Raw genomic sequence first — 16,230 nt, 5'->3', positions numbered from 1 at the left:
CTATGTTTTAATTCTGCAACAAACCACATTGAATACTTTTTCCTCCTGTCCTTCCGTCAACCAAAATAAACCTTGCTATTTACCCAGAAAAAAATAAGGTTTTTTTCCACCAATTTTCACCTCTTTTTGTTGTCGTAGTAATAAACACTGATAAATTCCCGGGAAAAATAAAATAAATTAAAAACTGAAAATGAAGGTCCCTAGCTACAGTGAAGAAAAATACTGTGGGGACATAATTTTAAGTCTTTCACTATGTCACCTGAGAGTGGGGAGCACAAGAAACTAAATACTGCAGCAGTATAATGCAACAATACGACCTCTAGAAAGGTCGCATGTGAAATTGGGGGGAGGGATAACTCAGTGGTTTGAGCATTGGCCTGCTAAACCCAGGGTTGTGAGTTCAATCCTTGAGGGGGCCACTTAGGGATCTGGGGCAAAAATTGGTCCTGCTAGTGAAGGCAGGGGGCTGGACTTGATGATCTTTCAAGGTCCCTTCCAGTTCTAGGAGATTGATATATCTCCATTTATAAAAATCAGTTTGACAAAACGTCAACTATTTTTTTGTGAACAAAAACAATCCGCAATATGACACAACTGGTAGACAATACTAGGAGAGGATCAGCAAGAGCAGACTGTGACAGAAAAATACCAGCATAGATATGCGGGGATTCCAGGAGTGAAATAGTATAATATGATCCATTTATTTAAGGACTGAAGTTCACTTAGAGGTCTGTTTCAGAAACTTGAGCAGTACCTACCGGCACGATGTGTAATTACAGCCATTGGTATTAGGCATCTTATTTTCAATGGCGTTAGAATTCAGTGAAGACTTAGAAGCATCAAAATATTTTTACTGTTTTGGAGTATATCACAACTTTGAAACATATTAGGACTGTATAGTAATTAGGGCTTGCCTGTATACATCTTATTGAGAAGAAGTTATCAACTCGGTAAAAGAAGAAATTGGATGGTTCAAAGGCTAGGGAATGGGATGCAGAGCCTTTCATCTCCATGTAACTGATTCAAATCCAGCCCAGTCTCGTACTTCCTCCAGGAAAAGTTTGCAATGGCCAACAGGGACAAATATATCAGGGAAATCAAACATGAGGCCGAGGCCTCTGCAGCAGGCCTTACAATACATGAATGGGATCGGTACGAGTGATCCAAGCATGAGCAGAAAGTCTGAGCAAACACATTTATGAAACTAGGAAGTAAGATTTAAAGGCAGGCATCTGAATGACAAGAGGGCGGTTTCCACAACACGTTCGTTATAAGGATGCAACATCAGGAAAACAAAAGACTAGTGCATCAAAGAAATAGGATGCCCTAGGTCTTTCCTTTTCCATGGTTGAATAAACAGCACATTCCCTTCTGTGTCTTACAACGGAGAGTGGAAGTGAATTTTTCCATACAAGGCAAAGAACCAGTGTTGTCATTACCATTTACCATGACAAATATGGAGCAAATACGGTTGTATCTTAGAGCTTGGCTGTAGACAATGGATCGTGTGGTGTGTCCGGGATGGAAGCTGGAGGCATGTAAGTAAGTATAGCGGTCAGTGGGTTTCCGGTATAGGGTGGTATTTATGTGACCATCGTTTATTAGCACAGTAGTGTCTAGGAAATGGACCGCTTGTGTGGATTGGTCTAGGCTGAGGTTGATGGTGGGATGGAAATTGTTAAAATCTCGGTGGAATTCCTCGAGGGCTTCTTTTCCATGAGTCCAGATGATGAAGATGTCATCAATGTAGCGCAAGTAGAGTAGGGGTGTTAGGGAACGAGAGTTAAGGAAGCGTTGTTCTAAGTCAGCCATAAAGATGTTGGCATACTGAGGGGCCATGCGGGTACCCATAGCAGTGCCACTGACTTGAAGATATATATTGTCCCCAAATGTGAAATAGTTGTGGGTGAGGACAAAGTCACAAAGTTCAGCCACCAGGTTAGCCGTGATATTATCGGGGATACTGTTCCTGATGGCTTGTAGTCCATCTTCGTGTGGAATGTTAGTGTAGAGGGCTTCCACATCCATAGTGGCCAGAATGGTGTTTTCTGGAAGATCACTGATGGATTGTAGTTTCCTCAGGAAGTCAGTGGTGTCTCGAAGATAGCTGGGAGTGCTGGTGGCATAGGGCCTGAGGAGAGAGTCCACATAGCCAGACAATCCTGCTGTTAAAGTACCAATGCTTGAGATGATGGGGCGTCCAGGATTTCCAGGTTTATGGATCTTGGGTAGCAAATAGAATACACCTGGTCGGGGTTCCAGGCATGTGTCTGTATAGATCTGTTCCTGTGCTTTCTCAGGGAGTTTTTTGAGCAGATGGTGTAGTTTCTTTTGGTAATCATCAGTGGGATCAGAGGGTAATGGCTTGTAGAATGTGGAGTTAGAGAGTTGCCTGGCAGCCTCTTGTTCATATTCCGACCTATTCATGATGACGACAGCACCTCCTTTGTCAGCCTGTTTGATTATGATGTCAGAGTTGTTCTTGAGGCTGTTGATGGCATTGTGTTCAGCACGGCTTAGGTTATGGGGCAAGTGATGTTGCTTTTCCACAATTTCAGCCCGTGCACGGTGACGGAAGCAATCTATGTAGAAGTCTAGTCTGTTGTTTCGACCCTCTGGAGGAGTCCATGCAGAATCCTTTTTATTATAGCGGTGGTAGGAAGGATTCTGTGGGTTAGTATGTAGTTCAGAGGTGTGTTGGAAGTATTCTTTGAGTCGGAGACGGCGAAAGTAGGATTCTAGGTCACCGCAAAACTGTATCATATTCGTGGATCTGGAAGGACAAAAGGAGAGTCCCCGAGATAGGATAGATTCTTCTGCTGGGCTAAGAGAATAGCTGGAAAGATTAACAATATTGTTGGGTGGGTTAAGGGAGCTATTGTTGTGGCTCCTTGTGCCATGTAGCAGTTTAGACAGTTTAGTGTCCTTTTTCTTTTGTAGAGAAGCAAAGTTTTTGTTGTAAATGGCTTGTCTAGTTTTTGTAAAGTTTGTCCATGAGGAAGTTTGTGTAGAAGGTTGGTTTTTCATCAGAATATCTAGTTTAGAGAGTTCAGTCTTAATCTTCCCCTGTTTGCTGTATAGGATGTTGATCAGGTGGTTTCGCAGTTTCTTTGAGAGTGTGTGGCACAATCTGTCAGCATAGTCTGTGTGGTATGTAGATTGTAATGGATTTTTTACCTTTAAGGTGCCACAAGTACTCCTGTTTTTTTTGCGGATACAGACTAACACGGCTGCTACTCAGAAGAACAACAGCTACTCTCTACAAGCCAGACCATTCCTTCTCTTTCCCATCTGAACTACTCTGTGCCATCTGTGCTATTCCTCCTCATTCCCACAGCTGTCTCACATGCTGCTGAATTTCTAACAGCTGCTCTCTGCACACCCCATTGCTCATCAACAAGTTGAGGCTGTCTACAAATCTGGATTGCTTGTAAGTTACTGAGAAGAGGACATACCTATTAGCATCTAGTACTAGCACAAACAATATTCTGTGTGCTAGTACTAGATGATAATTGGTATGTCCTCCTTCCATTCCCCTGTTCAAAGGCACTAAGTAACTTGTTTTAGAAAAGGGATTTTATCTAATATGGAAGTATAAAGCCTGAAGTTGCATTTTTATGTCTATTTTTGTGTTACTTGTATATGTTTCCTTTCTCTTTCTATTTCATCTTTGAATCGGTGGTTTTTCTATTAAAGAACCTTTTGGTTTATTTTTACCGCAAGCAGGTCTCTAGTGTGCATGTGTGGAGTGTCTATCCCAAAGAAAGTTGGTAACTGGGGGACTGGTTTCACATCTTTGGGGGTGACAAACCAGTGAGGAACAAGCAAAAGTACTGGTAATTAGAACTCAGGGAGGATGAATTTGGGGAGATTCAGGACTGGGCGGGGGAGGGAGCAGTTTCCTGGTGTCATCTTGCAAGGAGTAACTGGCCTGATAAAAGCCAGGGTGAAACCTTATGCTTGTGGGCTGGCTACTGGTGTCAGGGATCTGAACCACCATGAAGGCCCCCAAGGTCACAGAGCAGTTATGACAGAACCCCTTACTGGTCTGCGTGGTCCCCAAAACATCACACCCTCTCCCTAACTTCATCGTCATCATGGAAAAAAACCACGAGAACATGGGGGTGTCCCATGCTCCCACGTGGAGAAGATGGGGGGGAGGGACGGTTTAGATGCTGCTAATCAATCTATAACCTCTGAACTACATCAAATTCTACCTACAAAATATGCTTCAGCAGCAACTATATGTACTTTGGTTTTGGGGTTGGGTTGTTTTTGTTTTGTTTTTTAAACAGAATTTCATCCAAAGCCCACTGGGAGTCTTTCTACTGACTTTAATGGTCTTTGGATCAGGCCAAAAATACAAATTTGATCAACTTTTTTCCCCTCTATATCTTTGTTCATGTAATTTTGGTGCATTTTCTTTCCCACATTAATTCATTTAGACACTCAATTACAGTGTCCATGAGCAATCCAACAATTATAAACCAGAGAGTACATAATGGGAAGCAAAAATGCAGTAATGGAACACATTTATCCGTACCTACAATGCCTTTTGCAAGCCAGAAAGCACTATCTCAGCTACAAACTACATACAGTTTCAGATTTCAGCCTCATGCTTCTGAAGGAGGATTTTTAAACTATATTGAGAAAAACAACTTATTTTTAGAATAATGAAGGATACTTTGGCATTTAACTAAAAATATCTTCCTCCAAACCTGCTCTTGCACCCCTGCAATATGTAATATACAGTAAAATAAGTACATCTTTGATTTATCCTGAGCTACCATGTTTTGGTGAAACCAGCATATTCTAGTAAAATGCCTGCTAAAATTAAAGAAAAATTAAACCAGGAGCTGATATTTCGTTTAAGCCCACCCCCCAAAAGGAAGCGTTTAACTATGTTCATCATACGCTTCAGGTAACACTATTGGGGGTGTTGTCTAAAAGACAGAGCAGAGGACTGAGAGTTAAGATTCATGGATTCTGTTCCCAGCTCCATCACTGACTGACTAGGTGACCTTGGCCAAGTAGTACACCTCTACCCCGATATAACATGACCCGATATAACACAAATTTGGATATAACGCGGTAAAGCAGCGCTCCAGGGCGGGAGGGGGGCTGCGCACTCCGGTGGATCAAAGCAAGTTCGATATAACGCGGTTTCACCCATAACGCGGTAATATTTTTTGGCTCCTGAGGACAGTGTTATATCGAGGTAGAGGTGTAGTTATAATGCCACCTTGTTTTACTAGATCAGCGAGACCCAACATCCCAATCAGTGGGTTCAAGGGAAGGAGAGCTCTGGTGACATCACCTCCTTTTAAAGTAGTAAAGCAAGTCATTACTCCTGGTTCATAACATTTTGACTACACCAGACTTTGTGCCACTCTCTCAGAAAGGAAGCTGCTGTCAGAAAGCTGGGGCGGAGAGGGGGAGAGATGCAGTGGGGGAGGTAAGAACATCACTTTTGTTTGGAACTTTCCTTTATAAAAATCACTGAAGACTAGGAACCAGAGTTTGTGCATTTTGAAAGGCTAAACACAGTGAGAGAGACGGACAGACTGGCCTGAAGCATTGTTAGTCTGTAATACCCTGAAAGGAGGGAAGGGGGGTTAGGGAGGGCCTTGTCCTTCCTTCCCACATCACCATTCAGGCCACACCTTTTAAATAACACTAGATAATCCAGTTCATGGGGTTAGTTAAAATGCTGGAGTCAGACAGAAAGGCGCCCCCTTATCTTTTAAACCCATAGTATCTTCCTATGTTCCTCCAAGACTTACTAAGGTATATCCTGTATACACTAAAATGCCACCTCCCTCCTTTACACCCCTGGCAGAATATGCTCTACACAAATAGAACACAAGACACAAGTTCACAGAGAAAACTAGCAATACAGTCAACTGGCCCATGCCAGATTTACTAGAAAAGAAAAACAGAAATCAAAATGAAGCACAGAGTGTTCTTCTCAAAACACAGAGAAGGGATTTTCAGTGTCACCACTGCAGACTTAGCAACATGTCTATAAACAGGACATGTTCTTACAGGAGCTGGTGAGGTTCTACAGAACATGTCCTGTACACAGACATTTTGCTGAGGCCTGGTCTACACTACGGGGTTAGGTTGAAATTAGCCACGTTAGGTCAATTTAAAAATGAATGCGTCCACACAACCAACCCCGTTCCGTCGACCTACAGGGCTCTTAAAATCAACTTCTGTACTTCTTCCCAGCAAGGGGAGCAGCACTAAAATTGACTTTGCTAGGTCGAATTTGGGGTAGTGTGACCGCTCTGGACAGCGCTTTGAACTCTGATGCACTAGCCAGGTACACAGGAAAAGCCTCGGGAACGTTTGAATTTCATTTCCTATTTGGCCAGTGTGGCGAACTCAGCAGAACAGGTGACCATGCATTCCCCCTAGAATCGTAGAGCATAGAATGTTTCTATGCTCCCTCTATCATCTCCGTCCCTAAGGTTATCGCGGATTAGAAGGCGAAAAAAACGCACTCGCGATTACATGATTTCTGAGCTCATGCAGTCCTCCTGCACTGATAGGGCACAGCTTAATGCATGGAGGCAATCAGTGGCAGAGGCTAGGAAAGAATTAAGTGAGCGTGAAGAGTGGAGGCAGGATGCGATGCTGAGGCTATTGGGGGAGCAAACGGACATGATGAAGTATCAGAGGGGTAGCCGTGTTAGTCTGGTTCTGTAGAAGCAGCAAAGAATCCTGTGGCACCTTATAGACTAACAGACGTTTTGCAGCATGAGCTTTCGTGGGTGAATACCCACTTCTTCTTCTTGCATCCGAAGAAGTGGGTATTCACCCACGAAAGCTCATGCTGCAAAACGTCTGTTAGTCTATAAGGTGCCACTGGACATGATGAAGCGTCTGTTGGAGCTGCAGGAAAGCACAGACCCCCGCTGCATCCACTGTACAACTACCTACCCTCCTCCCCATGTTCCATAGCCTCCTCACCCAGACTCCCAAGAACGTGGGGGCGGAGGGAGGCTCCAGGCACCCAGCCACTCCACCGCAGAGGATGGCCCAAGCAACAGAAGGGCTGTCATTCAAACAGTTTGATTTTTAGTGTGGCTACAATAAGCAATGTGGCCTTGTCCTTCCCTCCTCCCCCACCCCATCTGGGCTACCTTGTCTGTTATCTCTTTTTTTTCTTAATTAATAAAGAAAGATGGTTTCAAAACAATAGTTACTTTATTTCAAAGGGGGGGAGGGTGGTTGGCTTACAGAGAATTAAAATCAACAAAGGGAGCATGTTTGCATCAAGGAGAAACACACACAACTGTCACACCGAACCCTGGCCAGTCATGAAACTGCTTTTCACAGCCTCTCTTATGTGCAGCACGCCCTGCTGTGCTCTTCTAATCGCCCTGGTGTCTGGCGCAAAATGATTGTCTGCCATTGCTTTCACGGAGGGAGGGAGGAAGTGAGGTGCAACTGACGACATGTACCTAAAACCACCTGCGACAATGTTTTTGCCCCATCAGTCATTGGGAGCTAAACCCAGAATTCCAATGAGTGGCGGAGACTGCGGGAACTGTGGGATAGCTACTCACAGTACACCGCTCTGTAAGTCTATGCTAGCCACGGTAGTGAGGACGCACTCTGCCGACTTAATGCGCTTAGTGTGGAAATATGCAATCGACTGTATAAAGTCGATTTCTAAAAATCGACTTCTATAAGATCGACCTAATTTCATAGTGTAGACATACCCCGAGTCTGCAAAGCCAATTCCCTCATCTTGCATGAATTTACTATACTTTTCTCTGACAAAAATGTAAGACTTACTGTATCAAAAGGATACTGGTAGGTCCAAAATAAGGGGCGAAACCTGCAATCCTACTTACTCAAGCAAAGCTCCCATTGAAATTAATGGTGTTTTTGCCTAAATAAGAACCATAGGACTTACCCCACATTTAAAAAGCAAAACACACACACACACTTACCTGTATTAATAACTCTTTAGATCATTAAAATGAAAGCATCAATATCACTTTATTTTCACCATTAATGTTGCTTATTAATTATTATTATTTTGTATTAGTGAAGCATCCAGGAGCCCTAGTAACAGACCATGACCCCTCTGTGCTAGGTACTGTACAAACAGAGCATTTTACTCATGTTGGATAATGGAAATAGAAAAGACAGTTTCTAGATATTTTTACTTTCTGTTTCTCATTAAACTAGCATAGTGCTGCAATGTCTGGGCTCCAGAGACTGATGAGGTAAGTTTAAATGCAAGTAAAATATCCCTATTAAACAACTGTAGAAATACTTCTATTAATTCTAGATCACTGGAAACACTTGTTTTTATAAAACAAATCTGAGGCCTAAATGGACCCGAGAAACGCCTTTTTCTGATATTCTACATGCAGTTGAGATTCTGGGCTTGTCTACCTTGCATCAACCACAACCAGCTGGCACAATATTATACACAACAGTCGTAGTCTTCAATTAATGGTAAGTCATGTTGAACATTGTGTCAGTTACTATGATCCATCAGGGCTGTGTATTAATATCTAATTTCCCAGCACAGAGAAGCCCACAAGGTTTAAATACATGCCAATACACAGGATGTTAACTAGCAAGTAAATCACCTGGCATGGAGAGGAGATTACTTATACGCCCAAGCTGTGATATACACCTTGCCTCAGAGTTTCCCACCAGCTGACTTAGAAGTAATGCTGATGGGCTCCAAAGGGACCTCATCCAGTTCTAATCAGCCAAAATAAAAAGGAGCAATGTAGAGTCCTTTAGCAGGGAAAATAAGGAGAAAAGGGGGAGATTACATACCTAGCCTCCCACCAAAATAAATCCTCCTGCTCTACAAATAGTATTTTGCTGGGTGAGTTATAGGCTATTGATAATGCTTTTATATTTATTTATAACTTTTATTATTTACTAGCATGGATCACTATGACATTTGCACAGAGACAGAGCAGGGCTTAAAAATACAAACCCTCCTGATTAATTTCAAAACCCTCCTGGGCTAAAGGCAAGTCCTTCCTTTTGTTTCATCCCCACCTCCATAAACAGAAGAGCCTGAGCCTCCTTTCCATGCCAGTTTTATTATGGCAGGCTCCACTTTTTCCCTGCCTCCTCCCCCGGTTTCCAGTCACACCAAGAAGTGCTGAACTGTTCAGACTGCTTGCATCACAGATCTGAGGCAGAATGCAAGGAGCAATAAAGTTTGTTATGCTCCTGTACCATAGCAGATGGAATCATCTAATAAAAATATAGTGTTCCCCAAGGAGCAGCTGCAGTGTCTTATACTGCCCAGAAAGAGGAGGAAGAAAAAAAAATTCATTGACTTTGGGATCTATTTTCCCTCAACATTCACCCACCCACATGAAATGCTGTTAAATCATTATTCTTAAATCTTCTGGGAAGCAGCAAAAATGATACAACGTTTACCCCCTTTCCTCTTGAAACAACCATCCCCACTAGAACAGGGGTTCTCTATTAGCGGTTGAAGAGATTGGAAGTCACCCATCTTCCCTCCTTGGAATCACAGTGGCATTTTAAAGACAGTCTTTCCAGAACTGAAAGGAGTTCAGCATGGGTCAAAAGTAGAAGGCAACAGACTAACATCTATCTTCCAGCACTGCAGAAAAAGTGCAAAATTATATTTTTCCCCTCACCTACAGCACCTTTTTTTCCACAATAAGGCCCTTCCTTGCCTTAGACACAAATATTCCCTGATTAAATGGGATGTTTGATGGGCTAACAATTACAGAGACAAGGTGGGTGAGGTAATATCTTTTGTTGGACCAATTTTTGTTGGTGACAGAGACAAGCTTTTCATCTTACACAGAGCTCTTCTAAGATCACAGAAGCAGAGAGGAACACAAGTTCACGTTTTTGATCTCCTTATTTGCTTTACAGATAGCACATGAGGCTGGCAAAACAAATTATTTTGGAAGTCTACTTAGTTTTTCACTATTTATGTTATGTACTTATTCCATTTCCATTAAACTAGACAATGAAAATAGGCTAGTCAGTTTCAAGTCAATTTCACTTTCAATTTCACGCATCATCTTCACAATGCTGCAATTTATGGATTGCAAAATAGATGCAGAGGAATTTTTATTTAAAGAAAAAAACACTTTTCCATTGGAATTTTAATAAATACATTTTAAAATATATTGGTCTGAGGTTTATTTTTAAAAAACTTAAGTTATCGGGCAAAGTTGACCTAACTGTGTCCTTTTAATAGTGTTAGGCATTTCTTTAATAAGGATTCAAGAATATCAGTGTTCTTTACAAACCTGAATGAAGACTACAAATCTGTGCAGCAAAGTATCATAATTTTACAGATTAGGAAATTGAGACCTGGAAAGATTAAAGACAGGCTCAAGATCATAAAGAATCAGCCACAGTGACACATCCAGGAATATACTTCTGAAGTCCTTATTTTCAGTCCCCTGCTCTAACCACAGGCCTCACTGCTGTCAGACTTCTTCAACACAAAGTCAAACTAAAGCAGGAGTCCTATGACAGTTTCTGTTAGAGACTTAAAAATACAGAAGTATATTAGATCACCGCCAGAACCACTAGATGGACAGCATGGCTGTTCCATTATCTCATTCCACCAGTACTAAATGAAAGTTTTCCAAATCCAGTTTTAAATACAAACATAACCAGAAGCCTTGGAGGACGGCATCTGAATGCCAATACTCACAACTGCATCTGTTACAGTACTCTAGATTTCATTTCTTATCAGTTATTCACCCTGAACAGCAAATTTTTGAAATGTGATTAATCCATATCATTTCTCAGAGGCAGAAAACAAGTGACTCTCTGTCAATACTAATAATAGGACAGTACCATCAACAAACAAATGAAGCTGAATTCCAGCACTGCAATCAGAAATAATCCCAGACATCCAGAAAGAGTGAAGACAGAACATCACAGAGGGATTCATTCAATAGTTCAAACAGCCAACATTTTTCCTCGGGAAATGTTTGATGCACGAGCAATCTCTACACTTGAAATGCTCAGCAAAACCCATAACAGAGGTTTGTTTTCTCCCCTCTCTATTTAGATTTTATTTTGGGCTCCCCCAAACCATACATTGAGAATTAGCAGTTCCAGTGATTATGCACGGTAAAGTGTGTGTGTGTGCTCACAACCTCACTCACTCACCATTCTCATCAAGTAAGTCTTCCTCGTCATCCCCGTCATTGTCCTCCTCCATTGCCTCATCATCTTCCTCCTCCTCCTCTTCCATATCCTCCTGCTCCAAGTCCGGGTCCAGGTCTGGATCACTCCCTGAGATTGACTCGTCTGACATGATTCCCAGTGGTGCTCCTTGTGCATTACCTACTCATGGTCTATTGCAAGGCAGCCCTGGATGAGTAGGAAGAAAAAAATCCATTCAAGAAAAACTCAGCCATGCAGAATTTCAGATACAAAAGCCACCCAAGTGCAGCCCATGACAAGTTTGTGTGGTCCCATAACTGCAGTTAACATTTATCCTGGACATCAGAATCCTCTCAGAAGAGAGAATCATGGACACAATCGTTAAAGAAGAGATGAGGAAGGCAGTAACCCGCACCCAATCTATTCACAGATCTTGCTTGAGTTATTGCCAGGGCTTGAAAAATTTAGCCAATACTCAAAAATTAAGCAAAGAAGCCATGGTGAAAGATGTCTGTGCTTCCATGACAGAACCCACGCACCAAGGCCAAAACCTGCAGAATGCAAAGAAAACATGCGTACACTGTTTATTGTGTACTGTTATTCCACTTTGGTAATTAAAAATAATAATAATCATCTCTTACTTTTGTAAGCTTTCTTCCCCTTGCTGGCTTCACTCCACCTATTCTTTCCTACAGCTGTCACTTTCTCTGTGGATTCCTCTTCTGAGTAGGTTTCCTTTTCCCCATCCTTTTCTCTCTCTCTACAGTGTGTTCACTACCTCCTCCTCTATACCATACTTCTCTTTTCTAATTTATATAATCAATTTCACTCTCTCCCTGCCATACACCCAAATCATACCCATCCACTTACACATAAGGTTTGGAAACCTAACTAGATGCCCAGGGAATTAAACGTATTAGCCAAAGTATGATATGAAAGATGGGCTACCTCCATGCTGTGCCCCTGATCTACCCACAATGAACTTTTCACATGTGCTTGCTCCCGTGACCCAAAGTGGATAAATACGAAACAAAATTAGCTATCAACTTCTAAAAGGAAAGTCCTCACAACACAGGCAAAGTCATCTGTAGATAGCATAGTCACTGTGCTCACCAGCAACGTACAAAGATGATGGAGGCTCTGGAACCAGTATCAGAGGCTCAACTGACATGTAGCAACTAATCACTCAAGCCAGAACATCTTGATTGTTATTCTTAGTACACGCAGGCCAGGAGAATCCTCTTGTGAATACTGGCGTAACAGACTGCTGCTAAAATATTCATATTTTATATAAAAAATGATGCAAACACCTAAAAAATTCAAAGATATTAATATCCAAATATACAACTATTAAAGACAAAGGTAACCTTTCAATCTGATTTCAGATGTTGCTGTGTTTCTGAAGCATAGGGTCAAAATGCTAGCTGAAAAAGTCACTTCCAGGTAGGGTGACTAGATGTCCCGATTTTATAGGGACAGTCCCGATATTTGGGGCTGTGTGTTATATAGGTGTCTATTACCCCCCCACCCAACCCCCATCCCAATTTTTCATATTTGCTGTCTGGTCACCCTACTTCCAGGAAACAGAAAGTGGATTGAGTAGATCATTTGACACCTCTTCGTGGTCCAGCAATTCAGTTTCACATACAGACTTCATGTCCCTTGGGATTTTATACTGCAGCCTATTTACTCTAGTATCTGAGTACCTTCAACTTTTCACAGTGGTCTGTGTATCTTATAGGCAAAGACAACCTTCCTTTAATACAACATGAAGAAAGACTGTGACAAGGGTCCGGGATCCATTGGCTGCACCATCCCTTTTAAAGGAAGGAAAGGCGAAGAATAAAAGCTCGGGAGGGGATAACAATACATCAGCCCAAAAAAGACAGATTACAACTACTTCCTGTAGGGAATGGGACAGGAATACTGGCCTGTGGAGAAACTCTCACCTAGTCCCATCTCAGTTTGTCACAGTCAGAGTCTCTGTATACAATGACAAAGTAAACTGGAAGAAAAGGCCAAGGTGATCACGAAGGCACAGGTTTGTCAGCTCAGACCACCTATTGCCCCAGCGTGGATTTCATTACAGATCTTTCTGTTTGGAAGTGCCTCAGCTGTGTTTCAAGGAGAACAGTGTCATATGACAGCTGTATAGGGTTAGGGAATCTTAGTACTGGATAGGGTGGGTGGAAAGCAAAGTGTCAAAGGAGAGAAAATGAAGATAGTGGCAGATAACAACGAATCCATCCTTGGGAAAAAGCTAAAGAGGTGTTCAAACTTGACCCTCTGAAAGGTCACTATTCAACATAACCAGCATGGCCCTACATGTGCCTTATCAAACATTTTCCCTGTTCTTCATGGATTGTCAATCATCTGCTTTTGCCCCTAGCACCCATGGCACTTAAGATTTAAGCAACAATGTATTTGGGAATTGAAATATACATTTTAAAAAGACATGAGTCTCAAACTTTTTTCCAAGCAGTTAAAATAAGCCTGTATGCAAGCTTTCAACATCTACATAAACTTTTCATAACATATGCAGAACTTTCATTTTCTGGTATATTATTATTTGTATTAACACAGTGCCCTAGTCATGGACTTGCTAAGCACTACAGGCTGGACAGCCTGAAAGTTAAGAAACACCTCACAACCCTGTAAAATAAGGCCTGAAAAAAATACAAATCTAACAGCTAAGTGTGTTAAAATTATTCCAGTTAAAGTAATCAGACACTGGGAAGCTGACTGAGGCAAGAGTAATAGTGAGAATGTGTCGGCAAGACACGGAGGGAAAGCAAGAGAACAAAAGAAAATGAAATCAAGGTAAGAGGATGGCTCAGCTCTTGTGATACAGAGCCTTTCATCACTAGGTTCAATTCTAGTCTTTGATGGAAGCAACCAAAAGTTCTTACAGTTCAACAGCTGCTTAGCGGACTAAACAGGATAGGTTGGTTGTCGGAGTCCAGCAGAAGACAGATACAACACAAATCTCAACTGATTTAAATGGACCCATGGCAATTCACTCCAGCTAAGGATCAGTTCACAGATCCCCAGACTCACTGCCATTTGCTCGATGCTCTTAGGATCAGTGTTTCTCTACGACCAGTCTGTACACCGACGCTGGTCCTTGAGATCTCCCTGGCACAGTCTAGGAAGGCATCTAGCCAGTCCCTGGTATAAAAAACGTTGAGAAACATTGCTCTAGATCACCCATAAATGACCACAGCAGCTACTGAGAAAAAAGGAGGGAGCAAGGGAGGAAGCATAAGCCACTCTACTATAAAAAGTTTTTCTTGACAATAAGTGCTGTGCTAAATTCTGATGTTTATTTCAAAGCAGCAATTTATCTGCACCTGTAAGCAGCCAAAAACATACCTTCCAACTGATGCACAGATCTAAAAATATATTTCTATTTTGTTTTAACTTAAATAGTCAGGTTGCTTTCAGACCTGTAATTGTGAAGCTGCTGGTGTTTCCTGTATAATTCCCAGAAAGATTAGTGCTGCAGCCTCACTGGATTTTTTTTTTTGAGGTCACTTAGTGTATGTCTACATTGCATCATGGGTACGCATACCTGTAATAATCTAGCTTGCCTGAGTCACAGCAGCAGTGTAGACACGATGGCATGGATTTCAGAACAAGAGTTTGTGTACTGGACTTGTACTTTGCTAGCCTATGTTGAAGTGTGTGACACCACATCTACACTGCTATTGTTACTCATGCTAGCTAGGTTATAACTAGTATAGGATGCCTACCCGTGCTATGGTCAAACCTTCATTTTCAGTGCATCATAGAAATGCTGGGAAGAAAGGGATCTCAAGAGGTCACCTAGTCAATCCATGTGTGCTGAGGCAGGACCAAGTAAACCTAGACCACCCCTGACACCTTTGTCCAACCTGTTCTTAAAAACCTCTAATGCTGCAGATTCCACAATCTCCCTTGGAAGTCTATTCCAGAGCTTAACCAGCCTTATAGCAAGAAAGTTTTTCCTAACATCTAACCTAGATTTCCCTTCCTGCAGATTAAGCCTATTAGATCTCTGTCCTGCCTTCAGTAAACATGCAGAACATGAAGTGGGTATTCACCCACGAAAGCTCATGCTCCAAAACGTCTGTTAGTCTATAAGGTGCCACAAGACTCTTTGCTGCTTATGCAGAACAATTGATCACATCCTCTTTATAAAGGCCCTTTACATATGTAAAGGCTTATCAGGTTCCCACCCCGTCTTCTTTTGTCAAGATTAAATGTGCCTATTTTTTTAAACCTTTTCTCAAACTTTTATCATTTTTGTTGCTCTCCTCTGGACTTGCTCTAATTTGTCCACATCTTCCCTAAAGTGTGGTGCCCAGAATTGGATACAGTACTCCAGCTGAGAGCTCACCATCCCTGAGTTGAGCAGGACAATTACCTCCTTCGTCTTACATACACACTCCTGTTAATACACCACAAAATATTAGTCTTTTTCACAACTGCATCATATTGTTGACTCACATTCAATTTGTGATCCAATATAGCCCCCACATCCTTTTCTGCAGTACTACTCCCTAGAGGCTAGCAGTTAGTCACTATTTTGAAATTGTGCATTTGATTTTTCCTTAAGGGCTTGGTTACACTTGAGAGTTACAGCGCTGGTGGTAGCTTTACAGTGCTGTAACTTTCTCCCCATCCACGCTGGCAAGGCACATACAGCGCTGTATCTCCCTGGCTACAGCGCTGCATGTACTCCACCTCGACGAGAGGAATAAAGAGAACAGCGCTGCTGTTGCAGCGCTGGGGTGCCAGTGTAAACAGTGATTAATCTTACTACGCTGTAACTGACCTCTGGAACCTTCCCATAATGCTTTTAAGTAAAGATAACACTCTTTGTTTTGTTGTGATGCCTCTCTTTGTTTTGTTGTGAACTCGGGGCTCCCGGAGCTGCTTATCTAAAAAACAAACACAGCTACTGTTTGCAGTGAATGAGCAGAGGCAGGGGGATCCCTTTGGAATGTCCACAGCTAGTGTTTGCTTGAGGAGAGAAGCAGCATGGCGGGCGCGAGGGGGGGGGTCTGTTTCGGAGCAGCTGCTTATCTG

At 42.1% G+C, this 16,230-nt stretch overlaps 1 protein-coding gene across 4 annotated transcripts in view; it reads right to left on the bottom strand.

The window, feature by feature from the left end:
• The window catches only part of RAD54L2 (RAD54 like 2), a 106,724-nt gene that overhangs the window by 59,255 nt on the left and 31,239 nt on the right, over nt 1-16,230 (bottom strand). For 3 of the 4 annotated variants that reach the window (XM_045023887.1, XM_045023891.1, XM_045023890.1), the window contains exon 2: nt 11,164-11,367. In XM_045023887.1, the coding sequence (XP_044879822.1) occupies nt 11,164-11,311 (148 nt within the window). In that variant the 5' untranslated portion in view covers nt 11,312-11,367. Of the gene's footprint in view, nt 1-11,163; nt 11,368-12,273; nt 12,401-16,230 lie in introns of those variants that run through there. The other variant, XM_045023889.1, reaches the window with a different exon arrangement.

The sequence above is a fragment of the Mauremys mutica genome, chromosome 7, assembly GCF_020497125.1.
Source record: "Mauremys mutica isolate MM-2020 ecotype Southern chromosome 7, ASM2049712v1, whole genome shotgun sequence".
In the NCBI taxonomy this organism is placed as follows: Eukaryota; Metazoa; Chordata; order Testudines; family Geoemydidae; genus Mauremys; species Mauremys mutica.
The sequence above is the reverse complement of the archived record's forward strand: the minus strand, read 5'-3'. Positions and strand labels throughout refer to the sequence as shown.